This window comes from Tamandua tetradactyla, chromosome 14 (genome assembly GCF_023851605.1).
Source record: "Tamandua tetradactyla isolate mTamTet1 chromosome 14, mTamTet1.pri, whole genome shotgun sequence".
Classification (NCBI taxonomy): Eukaryota; Metazoa; Chordata; class Mammalia; order Pilosa; family Myrmecophagidae; genus Tamandua; species Tamandua tetradactyla.
The window spans coordinates 2,168,731-2,193,539 of record NC_135340.1 but is presented as its reverse complement, the minus strand read 5'-3'; the positions used below and the strand labels follow the sequence as shown (position 1 = coordinate 2,193,539).

At 36.5% G+C, this 24,809-nt stretch overlaps 1 protein-coding gene across 8 annotated transcripts in view; it reads right to left on the bottom strand.

Moving 5' to 3' along the window:
• The window catches only part of L2HGDH (L-2-hydroxyglutarate dehydrogenase), a 103,146-nt gene that overhangs the window by 77,757 nt on the left and 580 nt on the right, over positions 1–24,809 (bottom strand). For 5 of the 8 annotated variants that reach the window (XM_077126801.1, XM_077126802.1, XM_077126804.1 and 2 more), the window contains exons 2-4: positions 19,952–20,067; positions 19,097–19,248; positions 15,065–15,196 (exon numbers count right to left, since the gene is read on the bottom strand). In XM_077126801.1, the coding sequence (XP_076982916.1) occupies positions 15,065–15,196; positions 19,097–19,248; positions 19,952–20,067 (400 nt within the window). Of the gene's footprint in view, positions 1–9,367; positions 12,299–14,823; positions 14,906–15,064; positions 15,197–19,096; positions 19,249–19,951; positions 20,068–24,809 lie in introns of those variants that run through there. The other 3 variants (XM_077126805.1, XM_077126807.1, XM_077126806.1) reach the window with 3 other exon arrangements.

Below are 24,809 nucleotides of genomic sequence, written 5' to 3'. Positions count from 1 at the left end.
ACAAGGGAACTTCCTTAAAATGATAGAGGGAATATATGAAAAACCCACAGCCAATATCATCCTCAATGGGGAAAAATTGAAAACTTTCCCCCTAAGATCAGGAACAAGACAAGGATGTCCACTATCACCACTATTATTCAACATTGTGTTGGAGGTTCTAGCCAGAGCAATTAGACAAGAAAAAGAAATACAAGGCATCAAAATTGGAAAGGAAGAAGTAAAACTATCACTGTTTGCAGACGATATGATACTATACGTCGAAAACCCGGAAAAATCCACAACAAAACTACTAGAGCTAATAAATGAGTACAGCAAAGTAGCAGGTTACAAGATCAACATTCAAAAATCTGTAGCATTTCTATACACTAGTAAGGAACAAGCTGAGGGGGAAATCAAGAAACGAATCCCATTTACAATTGCAACCAAAAGAATAAAATACCTAGGAATAAATTTAACTAAAGAGACAAAAAACCTATATAAAGAAAACTACAAAAAACTGCTAAAAGAAATCACAGCAGACCTAAATAGATGGAAGGGCATACCGTGTTCATGGATTGGAAGACTAAATATAGTTAAGATGTCAATCCTACCTAAATTGATTTACAGATTCAATGCAATACCAATCAAAATCCCAACAACTTATTTTTCAGAAATAGAAAAACCAATAAGCAAATTTATCTGGAAGGGCAGGGTGCCCCGAATTGCTAAAAACATCTTGAGGAAAAAAAACGAAGCTGGAGGTCTCGCGCTGCCTGACTTTAAGGCATATTATGAAGCCACAGTGGTCAAAACAGCATGGTATTGGCATAAAGATAGATATATCGACCAATGGAATCGAATAGAGTGCTCAGATATAGACCCTCTCATCTATGGACATTTGATCTTTGATAAGGCAGTCAAGCCAACTCACCTGGGACAGAGCAGTCTCTTCAATAAATGGTGCCTAGAGAACTGGATATCCATATGCAAAAGAATGAAAGAAGACCCATCTCTCACACCCTATACAAAAGTTAACTCAAAATGGATCAAAGATCTAAACATTAGGTCTAAGACCATAAAACAGTTAGAGGAAAATGTTGGGAGATATCTTATGGATCTTACAACTGGAGGCGGTTTTATGGACCTTAAACCTAAAACAAGAGCACTGAAGAAGGAAATAAATAAAGGGGAACTCCTCAAAATTAAACACTTTTGTGCATCAAAGAACTTCATCAAGAAAGTAGAAAGACAGCCTTCACAATGGGAGACAATATTTGGAAATGATATATCAGATAAAGGTCTAGTATCCAGAATTTATAAAGAGATTGTTCATCTCAACAACAAAAAGACAGCCAACCCAATTACAAAATGGGAAAAAGACTTGAACAGACACCTCTCAGAAGAGGAAATACGGATGGCCAAGAGGCACATGAAGAGATGCTCAATGTCCCTGGCCATTAGAGAAATGCAAATCAAAACCACAACGAGATATCATCTCACACCCACCAGAATGGCCATTATCAACAAAACAGAAAATGACAAGTGCTGGAGAGGATGCGGAGAAAGAGGCACACTTATCCACTGTTGGTGGGAATGTCAAAGGGTGCAACCACTGTGGAAGGCAGTTTGGCGGTTCCTCAAAAAGCTGAATATAGAATTGCCATACGACCCAGCAATACCATTGCTAGGTATCTACTCAAAGCACTTAAGGGCAAAGACACAAACGGACATTTGCACACCAATGTTTATAGCAGCATTATTTACAATTGCAAAGAGATGGAAACAGCCAAAATCTCCATCAACAGAAGAGTGGCTAAACAAACTGTGGTATATACATACGATGGAATATTATGCAGCTTTAAGACAAGATAAACTTATGAACCATGTAATAACATGGATGGACCTAGAGAATATTATGCTGAGTGAATCCAGCCAAAAACTAAAGGACAAATACTGTATGGTCCCACTGATGTGAACGGACATTCGAGAATAAAATTGAAATATGTCATTGGTAACAGAGTTCAGCAGGAGTTAGAAACAGGGTAAGACAATGGGTAATTGAAGCTGAAGGGATACAGACTGTGCAACAGGACTAGATACAAAAACTCAAAAATGGACAGCACAATAATACCTAATTGTAAAGTAATCATGTTAAAACACTGAATGAAGCTGCATCTGAGCTATAGGTTTTTGTTTTGTTTTGTTTTGTTTTGATTTTACTATTATTACTTTTATTTTTTTCTCTATATTAACATTCTATATCTTTTTCGGTTATGTTGCTAGTTCTTCTAAACCAATGCAAATGTACTAAGAAATGATGATCATGCATCTATGTGATGATGTTAAGAATTAATGATTGCATATGTAGAATGGTATGATCTCTAAATGTTGGGTTAATTTCTTTTTTTCCGTTAATTAAAAAAAAAAAAAAAAGAGAAGGGATAATTGGAGCTGAAGGGATACAGACTGTACAACGGGACTGGATATAAAAACTCAGAAATGGACAGCACAATACTACCCAATTGTAATGCAATTATGTTAAAACACCGAATGAAGCTGCATGTGAGGTATAGGTTTTTTGTTTTTGTTTTTTTTGTTTTTTTTTCTTTCTATTATTGTTTTAATTCTTATTCTGTTGTCTTTTTATTTCTTTTTCTAAATCGATGCAAATGTACTAAGAAATGATGAATATGCAACTATGTGATGTTATTAAGAATTACTGATTGTACATGTAGATTGGAATGATTTCTAATTGTTTTGTTAATTCTTTTTTTAATTAATAAAAAAAAAGGAAAAAAAAAAAAAAAACTGAGGGAGAAATTAAAACATTCTCAGACAAAAAGTCACTGAGAGAATTTGTGACCAAGAGACCAGCTCTGCAAGAAATACTAAAGGGAGCACTAGAGTCAGATACGAAAAGACAGAAGAGAGAGGTATGGAGAAGAGTGTAGAAAGAAGGAAAGTCAGATATGATATATATAATACAAAAGGCAAAATGGTAGAGGAAAATATTATTCAAACAGTAATAACACTGAATGTTAATGGACTGAATTCCCCAATCAAAAGATATAGATTGGCAGAATGGATTAAAAAACAGGATCCTTCTATATGCTGTCTACAGGAAACACATCTTAGACCCAAAGATAAACATAGGTTGAAAGTGAAAGGTTGGGAAAAGATATTTCATGCAAATAACAACCAGAAAAGAGCAGGAGTAGCTATACTAATATCCAACAAATAAGACTTCAAATGTAAAACAGTTAAAAGAGACAAAGAAGGACACTATCTACTAATAAAAGGAACAATTAAACAAGAAGACATAACAATCATAAATATTTATGCACCAAACCAGAATGCCCCAAAATACGTGAGGAATATACTGCAAACACTGAAAAGGGAAATAGACACATATACCATAATAGTTGGAGACTTCAATTCACCACTCTCACCAATGGACAGAACATCTAGACAGAGGATCAATAAAGAAATAGAGAATTTGAATATTACAATAAATGAGCTAGACTTAACAGACATTTATAGGACATTACATCCCACAACAGCAGGATATACCTTTTTCTCAGTGCTCATGGATCATTCTCAAAGATAGACCATATGCTGGGTCACAAAGCAAGTCTCAATAAATTTAAAAAGATTGAAATCATACACAACACTTTCTCGGATCATAAAGGAATGAAGTTGGAAATCAATAATAGGTGGAGTGCCAGAAAATTCACAAATACGTGGAGGCTCAACAACACACTCTTAAACAACGAGTGGGTCAAGGAAGAAATTGCAAGAGAAATTAGTAAATATCTCGAGGCGAATGAAAATGAAAACACAACATATCAAAACCTATGGGACGCAGCAAAGGCAGTGCTAAGAGGGAAATTTATTGCCCTAAATGCCTATATCAGAAAAGAAGAAAAGGCAAAAATTCAGAAATTAACTGTCCACCTGGAAGAACTGGATAAAGAACAGCAAACTAACCCCAAAGCAAGCAAAAGGAAAGAAATAACAAAGATTAGAGCAGAAATAAATGAAATTGAAAACATGAAAACAATAGAGAAAATCAATAAGACCAGAAGTTGGTTCTATGAGAAAATCAATAAGATTGATGGGCCCTTAGTAAGATTGACAAAAAGAAGAAGAGAGAGGATGCAAATAAATAAGATCAGAAATGGAAGAGGAGACATAACCACTGACCTCACAGAAATAAAGGAGGTAATAACAGGATACTATGAACAACTTTACACTAATAAATACAACAATTTAAAAAAAAAAAAAAGGGAAAACACCCAGGAAACTACAAGTGCTGGAGAGGATATGGAGTAACAGGTACACTTATTCAATGTTGGAAGGAATGTAGAATGGTGCAGCCACTCTGGAAGGCAGTTTGGCAGTTCCTCAGGAAGCTAAGCATAGAATTGCCATATCATCCAGCATCCCCATTACTAGGTATAAACTCAGAGGAACAGAAAGCGAGGACATGGTGGGACATCTGCAAGCCAATGTTTGGCAAAAGATGAAACAGCCCAAATGTCCATCAACAGACAAGTGGATAAACAAACTGTGGTATATACATATGATGGAATATTATGCAGCTATAAGATGGAGTAAGTCATGACACAACAAACTATGGTATATCCATACAATGGAATATTATTTAAATGTAAGAAGGAATGAAGTCCTGAGGCATGCAACAAACCTTGAGGACATTATGTTGAATGAAATAAGCCAGACACAAAAGGAAAAATACTGTACAAGCTCACAGACATAAACTTAATTATAATAAGCAAATTCACAGAGTTACAATCTAGAATACAGGTTACCAGGTGATAGAACAGGAGTAGTGAATGGGGAGCTGATGTTTAACTTGTGCAGAATTTCTATTTAGGTTGATTGTAAATGTTTAGAGAAAGATAGTGGGGATAGCACATTATTGGGAGTGCAATTAACAGCACTGAATTATGTTGGTGAATGCAGTTGAAATGGGAAGTTTTGGGTTACATATGTTATTAGGAGGAAAGTTAGATGATAAAACATGGGATTGTATAATATAGTGAATCCTGCTGTGGATGAAGGACTGGGGTTAATACATTGTGAAAGAATGTTCTTTCACAAATAATAGCAAAAATATGACACTATTACAAGGTGTTAATAATAGGGTGGTATATGAGAAAAAATATATTTAATGTAAAGTATAGTTAACAATGATATTTTAATATTCTTTCATCAATTGTAACTAAGGCACCATAGTAATACCAAGTATCAACAATGGGGGTATATGGAAATGCATTTTTTACATGAGTTTTTTGTCTAATTAAAAAAAACCTTGCTGTTTTTAAACCATTATGCTAAGTAAAAAAAAAGAAAGTACTACATATTGTATGATTCTATTTATATGAAGTGTAAATATAAATAAATTTATAGAGGTAGATTTAGATTAATATTTATTTGGGCTGAGGAAGGATAGAGGGATTGAGAGGTGACTGTTAAGGGATATTGGGTTTTTCTTTTTGGAGTAATGAAAATGTTCTAAAATTGATTGTGGTGATGAATGTACAACTTAGTGAGTATACTAAAAGCCGTAAGTTGTACCCTTTGGATGGATTATATGATAGGTGAATATATTTCAAGAAAACTTTTTTTTAAAAAAAGAAGTGTCATTAGAGTGAAATTAGAGTGCTCGGCTAACGTATGCTAAGTAAGTATCACAAGTAGAAACTAGTTTAAAAACTTATGTCTCGTCTCCTCCATAGCTTATAATTTCATAGACAATTTCCTATCAAGTGTTGATAAAAAATGTAGAGGAATTGGAATCCTCATACATTGCGAGTGGGAAAGTAAAACAATGTAGCAGTTGTGGAAAAACATTTGGCCATTCTTAAACAAGATAAACAGAGAATTACCACAGGATACTGCAATTTCACTCTTAGGTATATACTCCCACATACATATATACCCCAAAATACATACATATACCCAAGAATATATATGAAATAGGTGCAAACAAAAAGTTGTACACAATGTTCATAACAGCTAAGAAGTGGAAACAACCTAAATGTTTGATGGATCAATGCATAAACTAAATGCAGCATATATCCATAAAATGGAGTATTATTCAACCATACAAAGGACATACTATTACTTGCTATAACAGGGATTAACCTTGCAAACATTATGCTAAATGAAAGAAAAGGCCAGACACAAAAGGCCATATAGTATGATTCTAATTATATGAATGCAGAATAGGTAAATCCATAGAGAGAGAGCAGATTACAGTTGCCAGACTCAGGGAGGGAGAGAGACATGAGGAGTGACTGTTTAATGGTTAGGAGGTTTCTCTCTAGGGTGGTAAAAAAGTTCTTTAAGTAGATTCCCGTGATGGACATGATACATGTACAAAACAGCACTGAACAGCACACTTTAAATGCTAAAGAGTGATAAATTTTATGTTATGTATATTTTCCCAAAATAATAATAATTAATAAAGAAGATAAGCAACAAACGAAAAAAATGGATAAATTAGATTTCATCAGAATTGAAACTTTTTGCGCAAAGGACATTATCAAGAAATTGGGAAAAAAAAATACAAAATGAGAGAAAACACTTCCAGATAATATATATAAGGGCTTAATACCCAAAATATATATCAAGAGCTACTACTACTCAACAATAAAAAGACAAAACAATCCAATTTAAAAATGGGCAAAGGACTTGAATAGACATTTCTCTACAGAAAATATACAACTAGCCAATAAGCACATGAAAAGGTGCTTAACATCATGAGTCATTAGGGAAGTGCAAATCAATAGCACAAAGAGATACTACTACACACTCACTGCAGTGACTATTATTAAAGGAATAGAAAATAAAAAGTGTTGATGAGGATATAGAGAAAACGGACCCCACGTGTACTGCTGATAAGAATGCACAACAGGGAAGGTGCTTTGGAAAAAAGTTTCACAATTTTTCAAAAAATTACAAACATGGAATTAACATATAAATTAACAACTTCACTCCTAGGAATGTATCCAAAAGAAATGACAATAAGGACTCAAACAGATATTTGTACACCAATGGTTCACAGAAGCATTATTCGCAGTAGCTAAAAGGTGTCCACTGAGAGCTGAACAGACAAACAAAATGTGGTATACACGTATCATGGAGTATTATTCCATACAAAGAATTAAGTCCTGATAGATGCAACAACAGGAACCTTGGAAACGTATGCTGAGTAAAATAAGCCTGACACAAAAGGACAGATATCGTATAACTGTACTTATATAAAGTATCTAAAATAGGCAAATCTAGAGACAGAAAGTAGAAAAATAAAAATAAAATAAAGAACCACTTAGAAGAGGTTTGTTTAATCAATTTTATTTGGGCTGAATTTTTTTTTACTTGTTTATTTTGATGAGTAACATAATTATTCTTTCTTAGCAAAAATCTGACAGAATCAAAGCAAAAATCAAATAAAAGCTTGCTAAGTGCCTAAATTTGATGTTGAGTACATATATAATATGTTTGACAGTTTACAGACATATTTATAACTAAGGAAGAAAATTTCTATTATTGGTCAGGAAACAATTCTTCCCTTTTTAAAGGAATTAATTTTGTTAGGCTTTCCCAGCCACTAATAATAAGTTTCCCAAGTTTAGTCCTCCCTTGTCATTTTCTATCCTTATCGGATTCACATCTGATTTGGAGTCAATTTCGCTATCATCAATAACGTTTGAAATACACTCCACTCAGTCTTCCCGGTGGCATATCATATGTTGTATCCATTCAGTGAGGACTGAGAGTGGTTCTAGCCACTCACACAAGGTTTACAAAGCACTGATTTAATTTCATGAAAACTGTATTCAAGACTACAAAAAAGGAATGGGAGAGTTTTATGTAGTTAATTCAAACTCTGCCTTCAGGTAATATGATAATAGCCTGGTTTTTGTTGTTGTTATTGCTGCTGTTTTTTGCTGCTCAATGTATGTTAAACTCTGGAGATGAAAAGATATACAATATATATACTTATTTCATTTTTTTGAATAAAGTGACTATGTCATTAGTTTTTTCTAATTCTGAATAAAATGATGAGTGTAATTCGTTCACTAAATACTGACTACTCACCTTTTGGTGAGTGTCTGGCAATAGCACCATTTCTTGTCTTATTTTGCATATGAGCATTTAGTTCTGCTACTCAACTTTCCCTAAGAGGGCAACTTAGTTCCCAAGATAACTAATGCATAGAACTGAGGGTGCCTGGCAAATGCTGCTTTCCCTGGCCAGCACAGCACAGTTATTTTTGCAGTTTTAAAATAATATCTAACAATACTACTTTAATATCTCACTCGTATTCCCAGCCGCACACATTTACCTTCCTGGCCCTTAAAAGCTTTTGACATTGCCACTCAACCCTAACCAACACTTTCAGAAGGCCGGATCACACTAAATGTAAGGCTTGCAAAACACCAGTCTCTTCCCGCAAACTGAAAGAACAAACCTGACAAACCTCGTTGTTCTGACATTGTCCTTCCAGAACACAAGAGCACCTGCCAAGCAGACAGGGCCATTCCTTCTGTTTAAGTTTGTAGAGACATTAAAGACTTGACGTTAGACCTGCTCACTGTCTGTCAATCTCTAAATTCACAAGTCAAGGGCTTCAACTCAACTTCACCCTATAAATAGCATTTGGGGCACAATAAACTTGAAAGCTAACTGGGATAATACCAAGAGTTTAGTCCACAAATACTTCTTTACTAGCATAAAACTATGTGATAAGTATGATATTGGAGGGATTAAAAAAAGGCTATAAAAGTACTTCATTTTGTATCATTAGTTTTTTGGAATCCCAAATATCCCCCTTATTCATCTCGTACCGCAAAATGCCACATAGAAAATATTCAAATATTTACTGAATTAATAAATTTTCTAGGGCTGTCTTTATACATACTAGATATTTTTCACCTCTAGACTTTCCCAAAAAGTCTCCCTTCCTTTCTTTCTCTTTTAAGTCTTGAATTTGTCTCCCTCTCCATGAGATACCCTACCTACCTGTGTATGTTGTGGGAAGGCAGAAAGAGTCACCATTGCCAAGCAATCAAATTTGATGATCCAGGACTGCCTGCATATGTCTGTCAGCCAAGAGGCTGGGCATACACTGTCCAGGCCATCAGGTCAAGAATTGAAATCTGATGCCATGGCAGGTCAGGTACTAAGAAGGAACCAGGAAAACAGGGCAGGGTAAGTTTAAAGTTGGAATTCAGGAAAGAAGACAGAGGAGAAGACAAAAATATGATTGACCAAGAGTGTTAAGGAAAAGGCAAAAGAGACAGCCTAGCCAAGATAAGAGGTTAGGATGTGCTCAAAAAGAGAACGATTAAGAGCTTACCTCCAAAGTCAAAGCTTACAAGGGCAGTGTGAAGTTTTTGGAGATGCTTCCTGTTGGGGTTGGTCCTCATCTTAAAGGGACCTGGTCCAAAAAGCCCTCCAGAGCTGCCCTGATAAACTTTTTTTCTCTGAAGAGATACTATACCATGCCTGGTGGTGATAGTGGTGAGGAAGGTTGGGGGTGAAGAGAGAAATTTATTCAGATACCTTTATGAACAAAACAGACCATTTTTCACTATACATTGCCACCCCTAAATACATCTAGGCAATGATAATTACAATCTGGCATTTTATAAAGTAGAGAACTTCTGTGGAGGCTTCATATAAAAGAAGGATACATCCCTTTTGTAAGTTACTTGATGTATTCATCATCCAAATGGGGGTTCACCTCACAGAAGACTTTCCTAAACCCTCAGGGTAAGTTAAACACTCTCCCTTACATTGGTACACGACAGAGTACAGGCTCTTTCAGAATATTGGTCACTGTATTCAAATTATACCCTCTGCTAGACTATAACTAACTTCACGTAGGTGGCCATGTGAATTCCTCTTCATGCCTGCAATGCCTAACACAGTGCATGGCACATAATAGACAGGAAAATGTTGGCTGAAACAAACAGAAAAAAATAAAGCTTCTGAGTCAAATATGGGGTGATAGGGACTTTTCAGGAACTGTGTAACTCTTTGTAAATAACCAGTTTCTTCATTCATAAGACATAAAATTTTATAAGAATGCAAGGAACATGATGGCAGCAAAAGACACTCAAGGGTGCTGTTCACCACAGAATCTTTGAAAAATAAGCAAAAATTGGCAGAGCCATCTTCCTTAAAACTCCAGAAAACAGTTCAACAGTTGCAGTAATTAGGTGAATGCCAAAATCAAGAAAATGAGCTTTAGAAATGATAGGAGAAGCTCATGGGCCCCTTGCTGGGCCTTCTCCCAATTCTTACCCAGAATGGTATAGAGTCAGCCTCTGCTCCCATGAAGGTTCCTAATCCAGTTCCGGGAGAACAGAGTAACCCTATGCTCATACTGGCCAAGTAACTTTGGGCAAGGGTGCCAAGCCCACTCCATGGTTTAAGAATAAACTCTCCAACAAATAGTGCTGGGAAAACTGGATATCCATGTCAAAAGAATGAAGGTAGACCCTTACCGCTACCATATAAAAAATTCAAATGGATGAAAGATCTAAATCTAAGAACCAGAACTATAAAACTCCCAAGAAAACATAGGGAAGCATCTTTAGGACCTTATGCTAGGTAGTATTTTCTTTGATTTTACAACCCAAAGCACAAGCAATGAAGGAAAATATAAACAAATGGAACTTGATCAAAATTAAAAACTTTTGTGTATCAAAAGACCCCATGAAAGTAAAAAGGTAACCTACAGAATGGGAGAAAATATTTCAAAAGCACTTATCTGATATAGGTTTAATATCCAGGCTATATAAAGAAATCCTACAACTCACCTACAAAAAGACAATCCAATTGAAAAACTGGCAAAAGATGTTTCTCAAAGAAGACATACAAATGGCTAAAAAGTACATGATAAGATGCTCAACATCATCAGCCATTAGGGAAATGCAAACCAAAATCACAAGGTACCATTTTACACCCACTAGACTGGCTACTATTAAAAAAAAAAGGAAAATAGTATTGGAGAGGATGTGCAGAAATAGGAATATTTGTAGAAAACTGTCTGGCAGTTCCTCAGGAAGTTAAGTATAGAAATAGCATATGACCCAGCAATCCACTTGTAAGTATTGAAAATAACTGGAAGTAAGGATGCAAATAGATACATGCACATCATGTTCAAAGCACTATTCACAAATGCCAAAAGGTGGAAGATACATGTCCGTCAACAGATGAATTCATAAACAAAATACAGCACATACATGCAATGGATTATTATTCAGCCATAAAAAGAATGCCGTTCTGACAAACACCACAACACGGATGAACCTTATTTGAATGAAATAAGCCAGACAACAAACGACAAATATTTTATGATGTCACTTATGAAAGAATTAGAATAAGCAAATTCATAGGGCCAATAACTAGAATACAGGTCACCAGGGGAAGGAGTGGGGATAGGGAACAGGGAATTAATGCTTAGTTGGTACAGAGTTTCAGTTTGGGGTGACGGAAAAGTTTGGTACTGGACAATACTGATGGTAGCACAATATTATGAAGGTAATTAACACCACTGAATTATATATTTGAATGTAGTTAAAAGAGAAAAATAGGTAGTTTGCATGTTATAGAATAAAAATTTAAAAAAAAACAACCATAGGACTTACAATGCAAACAGTGAACCATAATGCAAACAGCGGATTAGAGTTAACAGTATAATTATAATAATATCATTTCATCAATTGTAACAAATAGTTTTCCCTATTACTAACACATTCCACTAATGAAATGTGTTAGTAATAGGGAAAACTGTGTATGTGAGAGAGGGTATATGGGAACTCTATATTTTCTGAATTATTCTGTAAACTTATAACTTCTCTAATTTAAAAAATTATAGATTTTATTACCTATGCACATATACCTCATTCTTCCTCACTCTAAGGGCCTGTGAGGATCACATGGTCAAGTGCAAAGGACAATATCCAGCCTCATTCTTAACCTTTGTAATGAGTGAAAAGGCATTTTTTATAGCAAAGAACAGTATAAACCTTCAGTTTCCTCTTCCTATTTTATCTACCTTTAAATCTCTCCACAAGGTTATGCAACCAAGAGACAATCAGCTGGAATCTTTCAAATCCCCCAACTTTCAGTACCACCAGGAAACCAGTAATCCTGTTCCTTCAAACTCTACAATCAATATTGTTTTTATATCATGATCAAATCTACAGTGGGGTCAGCAAGTCAGATGACCTTCTTATATATTTTTCTTTTTTATTTACACCAATTTTAAGGTTTAAAACACTTTTTTATTAGCAAATATAAAATAGAAACACATCATGTGAAAATTAGCACGCCTTTTTGAAGGAGATTATAAATTACTTTTATACTTAAAATGGCATAGTAACACTTGACAAGAACAGGTCAGTGAGATTCTGACATCTTAGTTTAACAACCAAGTTCCACTGAAATAACATAAAGCTATGAAATAGCCACAGGAAGTAGGTTTAGTATCTTGATTTTAATTCTAGCTTTTTTTTTCTTTGAAGCATGGAATCAGTCTAACCAACAGCTCTTTATGGGTTATTCACAACTCTAGTTTTACGTATCCTAGGATATTTCTCTCATGTTTTCAAATAGCATATCTTTCTACACAAAAGAATTGGTATAGCTTAAAGGAAATACACAGAATAAAATAATGCGTTATAATAAAGCATCAGAAAAGGGGAAAATATAAACCAGGGGGGAAAGAAAACACATTACTAAGTATCCTCAATTATCTTAACAGATATCAGGAAAAAGTACTCATATATTTCAAAATAAAAATAATTTGAATTCACCAGAATTCAATCAGTTAAATGATTAATTTAAAATTTCTGTAAAATGAAAACAAGCCAGTTGCATCCAGGAAGAAAATTATTCTGAGAATTGAGGTCTGAGAGAAATTTCTCCTGAGGGTTTTCAAAATAAGACATTGTGTAAAACAGTGAACAATATTTGTTCACCACCACATCTTTACAGAAAGGTTGCAGTACGTGGTACCCCACTTCTTTATAGCCTGATGCCAAAACACAGGGCACAACTCAGAGAGTAATCTGGGGTTGGGGAATAGACTGGGGAGGGAGGTAGTCAAAACACTGCAATATAGGTGTACCATTCTAATGGCCTGGAGAGATGCAGAGGAAAGAATGGTCTGCACATCCTCGAGAATATTTGCCATACATAGCTGTGCCGGTTTGAATCTATGGTGTACCCAAGAAAAGCCATGTCCTTTACTCTTCATTCAATATTGCTGGGTGGGAGCTTTCTGACTGTTTCCATGGAGACAAGATCCATCCAATTGTGGGTGGTAACTTTTGATTAGATGGTTTCCATGGAGATGTGTCTCCACCCATTCAAGGTGGAGTTGCTTACTGGAGCCCTTTAAGAGGGAACCATTTTGGAAAAAGCTTTATAGCACATGCAGCCAAAGACCTTTGGAGATGAAAAAGGAAAACACCCCTGGGGGAGTTTCATGAACCAAGAAGCCTGGAGAGAAAGCTAGCAGACATCACCATGTTTGTCATGTACCTTTCCATTTGAGAGAGAAACCCTGAAAGTCATTGGCTTTCTTGAACCAAGGTATCTTTCCCTGGATGCCTTAGATTGGACATTTCTACAGCCCCGCTTTAATTTGGACATTTTCATGGCCTTGCAACTTAGTAAACTTCCCTTTTTAAAAGCTGTTCCGTTTCTCATATATCGCATTCCAGCAGCTTGCAAACCAGAACAAGGTTTCTCTAAATCAAACATTTGATAAGCATTTCCTGGTAGTGAGTTCAAGAGCACACTCTAAGATAAGTACTTGGAGTACAGTTATTGTACACTGTCAATTAAACAGTGGGGTCAGGGGAGCAGGAAATATGGCCATTCTGAGGAGTAGAGCTGGGGGTTGAACTGAGCCTATGGTGAAAGTTGACATATAAGACTAACTATTCATATATATGATTATTCATGTCTCCCTCATGAAAAAAAAGGAAAGAGCTACTTTTCTCCATGGCATGTTATTTGAGTTTGCTAAGCTGCTCAAAGCAGATGCCATGAAATACATTACCTTTAATTATGGGGCTTTACTAGCTTTCAGTTTATAATTTTGAAGACATGAAAATGTGCAAATCTAGGCATCATCAAGATGATGCTTTCTTCCTGAAGACCAGCTACGGCACACCTGGACCCCTTTGTCACATGGCAAGGTACATGGCAGTATCTACTGGTGGAGCCTTTCTCTTCTGAGTTTCCTTGCTTTCAGCTTACTTGTTGCTTTCACAGCTTTTCTCTCCTTGTCCGAATTTCATTTCCTTTTATAAAGGACTCCAGTAAGAGGATTAAGACCGCCCTGAATGAGGTGGTTTACACCTTAACTTAAGCAGTTTCACCAACAGATCCTAGTTATATGGGTCCACACCCACAGGAACGGATTAACTTTCAGAATGTACTTTTTGAACATATATGTATGAAGACTTGTCAATAAATAAAAAAAAGAACATATTTTGGGGGGTACATATAGCTTCAAATCACTACACGTTTTAAGTAAGTATCTACAATCTACCCTTCACACTCATGTTAGCCTAATCTTCCAAAAATACAGATGAGAAACTAGTTATGCCTCCTCAAAAATTTTCAAGGGCTCCCCATATCTACTGTATAAACTTAAAAGTTGTTCACATGAATGCCAGGTCCTCTGTACAGATGCAATCCTTCCTTTCCAGTCTCACCTATCTTCTCTCCCTATACACTCCACCCAAACGTCACTACTCAGTGCTTTCCAAACATGCCATGTGGTCTTACACTTCCTCTTGCCTTTGCTTATGTCCACTGATCCCGGTATTTTCTCACAGGAAAAGAAGAAACCAGGTATCCAGCGTTTGTGGTAATGTCTTCTTGTGTCTGTCATCTCACTGTTTCTGTGACAAGGATATCAAATCAATTCTTTATGATACACTCATCCTCAGCCTCTATGTCACAGGACTGGGCTGTGAATGAAAAATGTCCCTTTAAATACATGTGTTGGGGTGGGTGAATCACTTACCCTACAATATGGCTCCTTCTTTTTTATATCCTCCTGCTGGATCAGCCTCAGGCCCGGGACACCATTTTGCAGGCCTCGCTCATACAGGGCCTGAAGCCTAGGAATTTCTTCTTGTTCAACAGCTACTATAAGCTTCAAAAAAGAGATTAAGAATATGGATACAATTAAATAAATAATCGACTTTGAAAAACACAGTCAACAGAAAATCACAAATTATTACATGACTCGTTACATTGATTTTTTTCCTAATGTGTCTACTTCTCCCTTTCTTCATTACTTCATTTTCTTCCCCCACTAAAACTGTGTGATGACAAATCTTTCCAAAAGGTGAGACGTAGTCTCAATTTACACATCTGCTAACACATCCCTACATGAATCTTGGCCATAAACAACTATAATTACTCTCTCTCAAACCCAGAGGGAAACAGAAGCACAAGCTGCTTAGTCTTTAAATTTTTTTCAAAACAGAATAGCCTTCTTATTTCTACAGAAGAACATGATCAAATATTAGTACATCAAAAAAGAAAGCCAGTGTTCAGTATAATGGGATGCCCCCAACATTATATATATAGTTTTTAATATTTCTGTCCCCAACAGAAAACTGTCTATCTCATAACCTGGAATAAAATATATTAGAAAGTATTTTCTAATGCCTTCTCCTGCAGAGAAGTCATCACAATGACCAACTAGACAAGGAATACTGTCTTTGTAAGACACATTTTAGAAAAGTCAGTATACAAGCAGAGGACTGCAATTCTCAGTAACCAACCAATCCTGGGGAGGGGGTGATTCTGATTTCAGAGTTAAAGGGGAAACAATTTGAAGAAACTATCCTTAGTAAGTCCAGTTGGACTTACCTGACAAATATAAGTCAACTGTCTTAAATATACTCAAAGAATTAAGGAAACCACGTACAAGGAAATAAAGGAAAACAGGAGAATAATGTATAAACCAATAGAGAATATCAATAAAGAAACAGTATAAAAAGAAACCAAATAACCCAAATAAATGGAAAGATATCTCATATTCATGAATTGGAAGACTTAATACTGATAAGTATCAATTCTCCCCAAAGTGATCTGCAGATTCAATGCAATCCCAATCAAATAAACAGCAGCCTTTTTGCAGGAACAGAAAAGTCAAACATCAAATTCATTTGGAATGGCAAGGGGCCCAAAACCATCCTAAAACAGAACAAAGTTGGAGGACTCACATTTCCAAATTTCAAAACTCACAGCTAATCTACAGTGACCAAAAACAAGTGGTATGGCGTAAGGACAGAGACAGAGAGCAGTGACCAAAAAGATGTGGTATGGCGTAAGGACAGAGACAGAGAGCAGTGGGAATTCATAAATAAACCCACCTGTCCATGGCCAACTGACCTTCATGAGAACAGCCAACTCCACTCAATGGAGAACGAACAGCATCGCCAACGAATAGTGCTAGGTACAAATGGTACTGATAATGGTGTCGATTCAACAAGATGACATAAAAATTATAAATATATATACACCTAACAGCAGAGTCCCAAGATATAGAGCAAATACTGACAGATTTGAAGGAAGAAATAGACATTAACAGTGGGAGATTTCAATACCCACTCTCAAAAATGGACAGAACATCCAGAAAGAAGATCAGTGAGGAACCTGAAGATTTGAGCAATACTCTAAACCAGCCAGACCTAACCGATAAATACAGAACACTTCACCTAACAATGGGAGAATCCACCTTCCCTGGTGCACAGGGATCCTTCTCCAGAATAGATCATAGTCAGATCACAAAACAAGGTTCAATAAACTAAAAAAATATTGAAAATCCTTAAATGTATCTTCTCTGATCACAAGGGAATAAAGCTAGAGATCAAAAGTAGAGAACTAGAAATTTCAAAAATATGTGGAAATTAAGCAATGCATTTGTAAACAACCAATGGACCAATGAGGAAATCACTCCTGGGAAATATCTTGAGGCAAATGAAAATGAAACTACAACATTTCAAAACTTACAGGATACATTAAAGGCAGAGCTGAGAGGAAAAGTTATAGCCCTAAATGTTTACATTAGAAAAGAGGAATGATCTCAAATAAAAGACCCAACCTGACAACTGGAAGATCTAGAAAAAGATAAGCAAACTAAACCTAAAGTAAGAAGAAGGAAGGAAATAAAGATTAGAGCAGAGATAAATTAAATAGTGTGTATAATAACAACAAAGTGAATCAACAAAACCAAAAGTTGTTTCTTTGTAAAAATCAATAAAATACAAACTTTTAGCTAGACTAACAAACAAAACAGCGCGAGAGAACACAAATAACTAAAATCAGAAATGAAAGGGGAAATATTACTCCTGACTCCACAGAATAAAAAGGATTATAAAAGGATACTATGTACAACTGTACATCAACAAATTAGATAACCTGGATGAAAGGACAAATTCCTGGAAACACACAAACTTACTGATACTGAATATAATATCTCTTAAAAAAAAAACTAAAAAATAAAGATAATTTGGAAATGTAAGTGCCCTTTTTAAGCTACACTGAAAAAGAAGAATGAAGTTGGAGAACTCACATTCTGATTTCAAAACTTATCACAAAGACAGAGTAAACAAAACAGTGATTCTAGAACAAGGACAGACATACAGACCAGTGGAATTGAACTGAAAGTTCAGAAAGCAACCCTCACAACTGTGGCCAACTGAACTTTGACAAGGGCGTCAAATTCACTAAGTCGAGTGCTGGCAAACTGGACAGCCATAGGCAAAAGAAAGAAGGTGGAGCCCTTCCTTACACCAGATACAAAAATCAACTGAAAATGGATCAAAGACTCTAATATACGTATAAAACTATAAAATTTGTATAAGAAAACATAGGGAAACATCTTCAGGACCTGGTGTTAGGCAGTTGTTTCTTAGACTTTACTCCCAAAGACTGAGCAACAAAACAGAAAATAGATATATGGGACTTCATCAAAATTAAAACACATTTGTGCCTCAAAGGACATTATCAAGAATGAAAGGAAAACCTACAGAATTGGGGAAAATATTTGCAAAATCAAATATACAAATGGCCAATAAGCTCATGAAAAGACAGATGCTCAGCATCATTAATCTGGGTAATGTATGTTCCCCTAGGGAAATGCAAATGAAAAGCACAATGAAATAGCATTTACATCCATTAAGATGATTAAAATTGAAAACAGACAATAACAGGTAATGGTGAGGTTGTGGAAAAAGGGAGTCTTCAGTCTTGCTGGGGGAATGTAAGATGGTACAGCTACTTTGGAAAAGGTCCTTAAAAGGAGGAAAAAGTTACCATATAACCTGTCAATTCCACTCCTAGACATACACTCAAGAAAAATGAAAACATACGTCCATGGAAAAATTTGTATATAAATATTCATAGCAGCATCATTCATAACAACCAAAAAGAGGAAACAACCCAAATGTCCATCAACTGATGAATACATAAATAAAGTGTAGTATCTATATAATAGGATATTACTCAGCCATAAAAAGGAACAAAATACTTATTCTTGCTACAGCATGGATGAGTCTTGAAAACATTATGCCAAGTGAAAAAAAGCCAGTCACTAAAGACCACATTTTGTATGATTCTATTTGTATGAAGTGTCCAAAATAGGAAAATTCATAGAGACAGAAAATAGACTAAGGGTTGCCAGGCTTTGGAGGGAGGGAGGAATGGGGAGTAACTGCTAATGAGTATGAGGTTTCTTTTGGGGGATGTGATGAAAATGTTCTAAAATTAAATAATAATTCAACTAAAAATCTGAACTGTGTACTTTAAAATGGTGAATTATATGGTACATAAAGTGTATCTCAACAAGCTGTTATTTAAAAAAATTACGTGGATTTAGTCATGCAATCATTTTTTTAAATGTTATTCCCTAATATTAGATTTTGCAAATTACGTAGATACAATAAGAAGAAAAAGCCAAGTGTTTTTTAAAATTCAACATCAAACATAAGTAAGAATATGTTAGTTATAAATAAATTAAGGCCCAAGTAAAATGTCATACCTTGCCACATTGCTTGTAGGAAATTCCCTTTTTGTTACAGTATTCATAGATGAGCGCTGCACCTTTTACACATAATTTAGCTTTCAGAGATTCTGGTTTATAATAAATTCCACTATGTATAACACCACTGTTATGTCCAGTCTGGTGAACAGCTACAGAACATGAGAAATGGAGTGAGAAAAAGTACAACACTCGCACAAAGCCTAAGTAGGGGACAAATTTATATTTGAAGCTGTTAGAGACCATATTATCTAAAATTCTCCCCAAACTCGCTCGTAGTCAAAGAGTTGGTAACTTCTTACAGCAGTCTTCTTTGGTGTTCAAGTCACCTACCCCCGCAACCCAGCCCTTCTCTTATTTAGGTTTCTGCTTCGGTGTACAGAGACTCACCTCTCCCTACCAGCAAACCATTTCAAGGGACCACTGTCGCTCTCTAGCTTATACTCCAGGGCCTTTTCTAATGTGTTTGCATGTATGGGAAGGGGAGGCCCTCAACCTCTAGAGGCAATCATCACCCAATAGAGACAGAAGGTGATGGATAATCAAGCACAATCCTGGGAAACTGAGAGGTCCCAGTGGAGTCAAACTCACAACAGCAACCTGAATAATATGCTCTTTATGTTACTTTTCCTCCTTTTTTGTCTTCTACCCACTCCCTCAGACCTGCCTCCTGAGTTAATCTCTCAAATAAATCATCTACACCCAAGTCCCTGCTCAGACTGCTTTCAGGAGAACCCAAACAAAGTTACTCAGCAAAATGAAATGAAATTCAGCAAAATAAAAGATGAGGAAATGACAAAATGAGCAGATGCTCACTCAGGTAAGCCTGAAGAACACGACTGATAACATACATACCTAAATCTTTTTCCTTTTCTAGAACACCAATGGAAAGAGCTGGATGCTGCAGGATGAGAGCTCTGGCTGAGGCAAGTCCCACAATTCCGCCACCAATAATGACTACATCAAAAGAGCTTTAAGAGAAAGTCAGTCACCTCTAAAGTAATGTATGTTTACAGTAGACATCACCAAGCTTCACATACATAATTTTCATCATCAATGTACAATTAAACTATTAATTTGTTATTGTTAAAACCAAATATTTATTAGACTGTGCTCTTTGGCTTCAATTTATGAATTTTATGGACAAACCCATAAAAATTACATTGCTGGTCAGCAGAATCATAACTGGGTACACTCTACTGGTAGGCCGGCCAGGTGGCTGGTGGCCCAAGATCCTCTAAGACTTCATAGTATTCAGTCTGGTGTTTCAGTTTCCTTGGCTGCTCATGCAAATACCATGCGACGGCATGGCTTAAACAATGGGAATTTATTAGTTCATCGTTTTGAGGCCAGGAAAAAATTCAAAGCAAGTTTGAATAGAGGCAATGTTTTTATCCCAAAGACTGGCGTTCTCAAGTTAGCTGCCCATGATCGTTGGTCTGGGCACCTCTGTCACAAGGCAATGCATGTGGCCACCTTCCTCTTCTCTTCTGGATCCCACTGACCTTCAGCTTCTCATGTTCCGTGGTTTTTTCTCTCTCTGTCTTTCATTCTGCCTATAAAGGACTCCAGTAATTGGGTTAAGACCCATCCTCATTGGCGTGGACTACTCCTTAACTGAACTAACCTCATCAAACCTCATAAAAAGGTCCTACTTACAATGGGTTCATACCCGCAAGATTGGATTAAATTTAAGAATATGTTTTTCTGGGGTGCATATACCTTCAAACCATGACAGCCAGTTACACTAGTAAGTCCTTTGTGTTAAGCACCACACTCTTTTTCTACAATCTGTTCATTTAAAATTCAAGTAGAGTATTCTTAAGGACAGGCTAAAAATTAAGTCCCTAACAACTTAGTATGCAAGAATCGACGGTACTGTTGTTTCTTTCTGTTGAGGAGGAACTAGTCAGTGAGATCACTGAACCTTATAGAAATAAGTGGTCCAGCAATAGGCGAAGAACCACAATTTTAGCCATGACAAACTTTATTACACAACCATTCAAGGAATCAGAAAGGGCACGTAAGGTCTATCTAACTATGCGATAAAAAGCTAAAGATTCTCTTTAGCACTGACCTGGTGGTCATGTGGTCAACAAATCTCGATTTTATAGCACAACTAGGGTGAGGAAATTTCAGAGTTCAAGGCCTTCCTTGGAAATGTGATCCGAGGTTTCACTTTCAAAATCATTGGCAGCACCAATTTTATTTTATTACATCTGTTACTTTGTTTATGGCTATATTTGGAACCAGAAGCAACTCCTAGGCAACTTAGGGACCAAGACACAAGGTGCTTCCAAAATCAAAACTGGCATGTTAATTAATTTGGGGCTCATAAATGCATAAAGTTCACTCCCCGTGCCATGAGCCTCGTAAGCCGGACTGGGAAGACTCCTGGTGGTGCTCAATGGGCAGTTCTCATTGGCAACCTTTACACAGTTGGATGACATGCTTAACAAGGTGTGTGTGTGATGGTGGACACTGCCCACGTTTAAGAAGAGAGGGTATAAAAAGAGCAGCATAGATAAAATGGGATTCTGGGTCCACCGTGCTAAAAGTAGTTACTAGCAAATGCTTGTAGTGGTCAACTAAGGACTAATAGTATGGCCAGAATGCGCAAGGAAGGTCAAGGCTTTAAACAGTTTTTTTTAAAAAAAAAAAAAAAAAAAAAAAAAAAGCCCACATAAATTTCACTAGATTAAAACACTCATCTTCGCTATCATTACTTACACTGATTATAGCTATTCGCCAATTATTTATCTTTTACAATAAACAAAGTTTTAAATGAAATCTAAAAAACCCAAACAAACAAAAAACTATTTTTTTAAGAATTATAATAGTGTTTAAAATAGGCTAGTTTTCAGAAACCTCAAAGATCTACCACTGAGGTAGGTATTCGAAACACTTGCAAACACTTAAAGATACTGATATACTTATGACTTAGCCATATGTTATGTACTTTTCTTTTTTCTCTATCAAGGTGATATCTGTGTCAACTAATAAACTAAACAGGACCAAGAGAAAGGTGTATGTGCACACGTGTATTTAGAAGAGATAATTTAATACTGTTTCCCTTTTTTACTTTCTCCCTTTCAAGATTATTCGTAACATTTTGTGTTGCCTTTAAATCGAACTTTTCTGAAAAAGGTGGCATGACATTCATACTTTGCAGGGATGGTCTTTTATAGTGTTTCTCACCCTTGTTGTCTTTTGATAAATAAAGTATAAAACCTTTTGGTGATGTAATCCTTCCACCAAGAGTCACTGCTTTGGGACAACCTTCTAGTCAAGTTTACCTAGCTCTTGTATTTGTATATTTTCTTACACCTATCAATAAACTTATTAATTTTGAAACATTAAAATGCAGTACTGAATATGCTTTTCCAACTACACAAGCCCAAGGCACCCCTCCCTCCTACCTCCCAAACCTGGAGAATTATTCATTGTTCTGTACAGTGACCCTGCACTTCATCATCCATTGGAATATTTTTCACAAACTCCCAAGCATCCCCTATGGGGAAAGGAATTTCTAACTGACAATCACAGGTCAAGTTAGTCATGGATGCTCAAGGGGAGCATCTTGCGTCACTATTCAATCTCAAATCAACAACAACAAAGGGTTTAACAAACATCTTTTTAAAAAACTTTTATTACAGAAAAGTTCAAACATACACAAAAGTACACACAATAGTACAATGAACCCCCAAATACCGATCACTTCACTTCAACAATGAACAATTCATGGCCGATCTTGCTTCATCTCTACCCCAAATGCTTCATCCTTCCTTTATTAGTTTGATGCAAATCCCCAAATCACATTATTTTACCTGTAAATATTTCAACATGTTATCACTAAAAGGTCTCTTCAAACACATCTACAATATGGCTATCATAACAACAAAATAACAATAAATTTCTTACACTGCCAAATATTTATACAAAACTTTCAGAAGAAAACATAGGAGAAAACCTTTGGGACCTAGGGGTAGGTGAAGAGTTGATACTAAAACCATAATTCCTAGGGGTAGGTGAAGAGTTGATACTAAAACCATAATTCCTAAAAGAAAAAAATTTGATAAACCTGAATTCATCAAAATTAAAATCTTTTGTCTGCAAAAGACCCCATTAAAAGGACAAAAAGACAACTAATATATTGGGAGAAAATACATCAAATTACATACTGGACAAAGTATTCATATTCAGAATTTATATAAAGAAATCTCAAAACAGTCTATTAAAAATGGTTAAAAAATATGAACAGATATTTTACTAAAGAAGTTACATGGATAGCAAGTAAGCACATGAAAAGATGTTCAATATCATTAGCCATTAGGGAAATGCAAATGAAGAAATCACAATGATATATTACCATACACTTATCAGAATAGCTAATATTTAAAAAGTGATAAACGCTGGATTGGTTGAGGAGAACTGGATCACTCATCCACTGCTGACGGGAATGTAAAGTGGTACAGTCCCTCTGGAGGAGAGTGAGGCAGTTTCTTAAAATATTAAACACGTGCTCACTATGTGACACAGCCAACTGGACTCCTGGACATTTATCCCAGAGAAAACTCACATTCACACAAAAACCTATACATGAACGTTCATAGGAGCTTTATTCATAATAGTAAAAAAAAGTGGAAACAACCCAAATGTCCGTCAATGAGTGAACAGCTAAACTATGATACATCAACACCGGGGAATACCACCAAGCAATAGAAAGGAATGCTCTATTGATACAGTGACCCCTTGGATGGATTTAAAGGGCATTATGCTACACGAAAGGTTACCTCCTGGGTGATTCCCTCATATAACATACTAAAAATGACAAAACTATAGAGATGAGGACCATATCAGTGGTTGCTAAGGGCTAGGGAGGATAGAGAGATGGAGCATGTACAAAGGGGAGGTGGGTAAGTGGTACCTTTGGGGAGACGGAGCATTTCTGTATCTCAAGTGTGGGAGCAGTTTCACAAATCCACATGTAAGATTAAATTGCACAGAACTACACACACACACACACACAGGTAAGTGCATGTATGACTGGAGAAACGTGACAGGTCTGTGAGCCGCACCACTTCAGTATACAACCACACTGTACTGTAGTTAGGTAAGGGAACCTGAGTGAAGGGTAGTCTGACCTATTTGCAGCAATTCTACAAATTCCCGTGGCTTTAATTTCAAATGAAAAGTAAAAACCAAACCTTCATTAACCGTTCTTTTCCTAAGCTTTGCAAGACAACTGTCTACATATCCCAGAATCAACCGCAAACCCCACTACCACCGTCCCACTGCAGCCCCGTCCGCTTCACCGACACCCCGCAGCCGGTCCCCTTTGCAGACACCGACATTTAAGCTCCTTCCTAAAACCCTTCAAAACCTTCCCGCGCGGACCGGCCACGGGGCGCGGGCAGAGTCTCGCCCGCCACGCCGGAGACCCGGGGTCGCTTCCCGGTGCGCCCACGCGAGCAACAAAACCTTCCCACGGCTTTCAGAACAAAACCCACTGCTAGGTAAAAATAAGGTAAGAACGCTGCTGGACGTCGCCCCCCTCGGGCCTCACTCCACACGACGTCCGGTCCACGAGAGTTCCGGCCACACTCAAGCTGCCCGCTTCCTAGTCCTGGAAACACACGTCCAGCGTCGGAGCCTTCGCAAACTGTTTCCTCCGCAGCGGACAGGCTTTCCGACGTGACCTCCAACTTGGAGC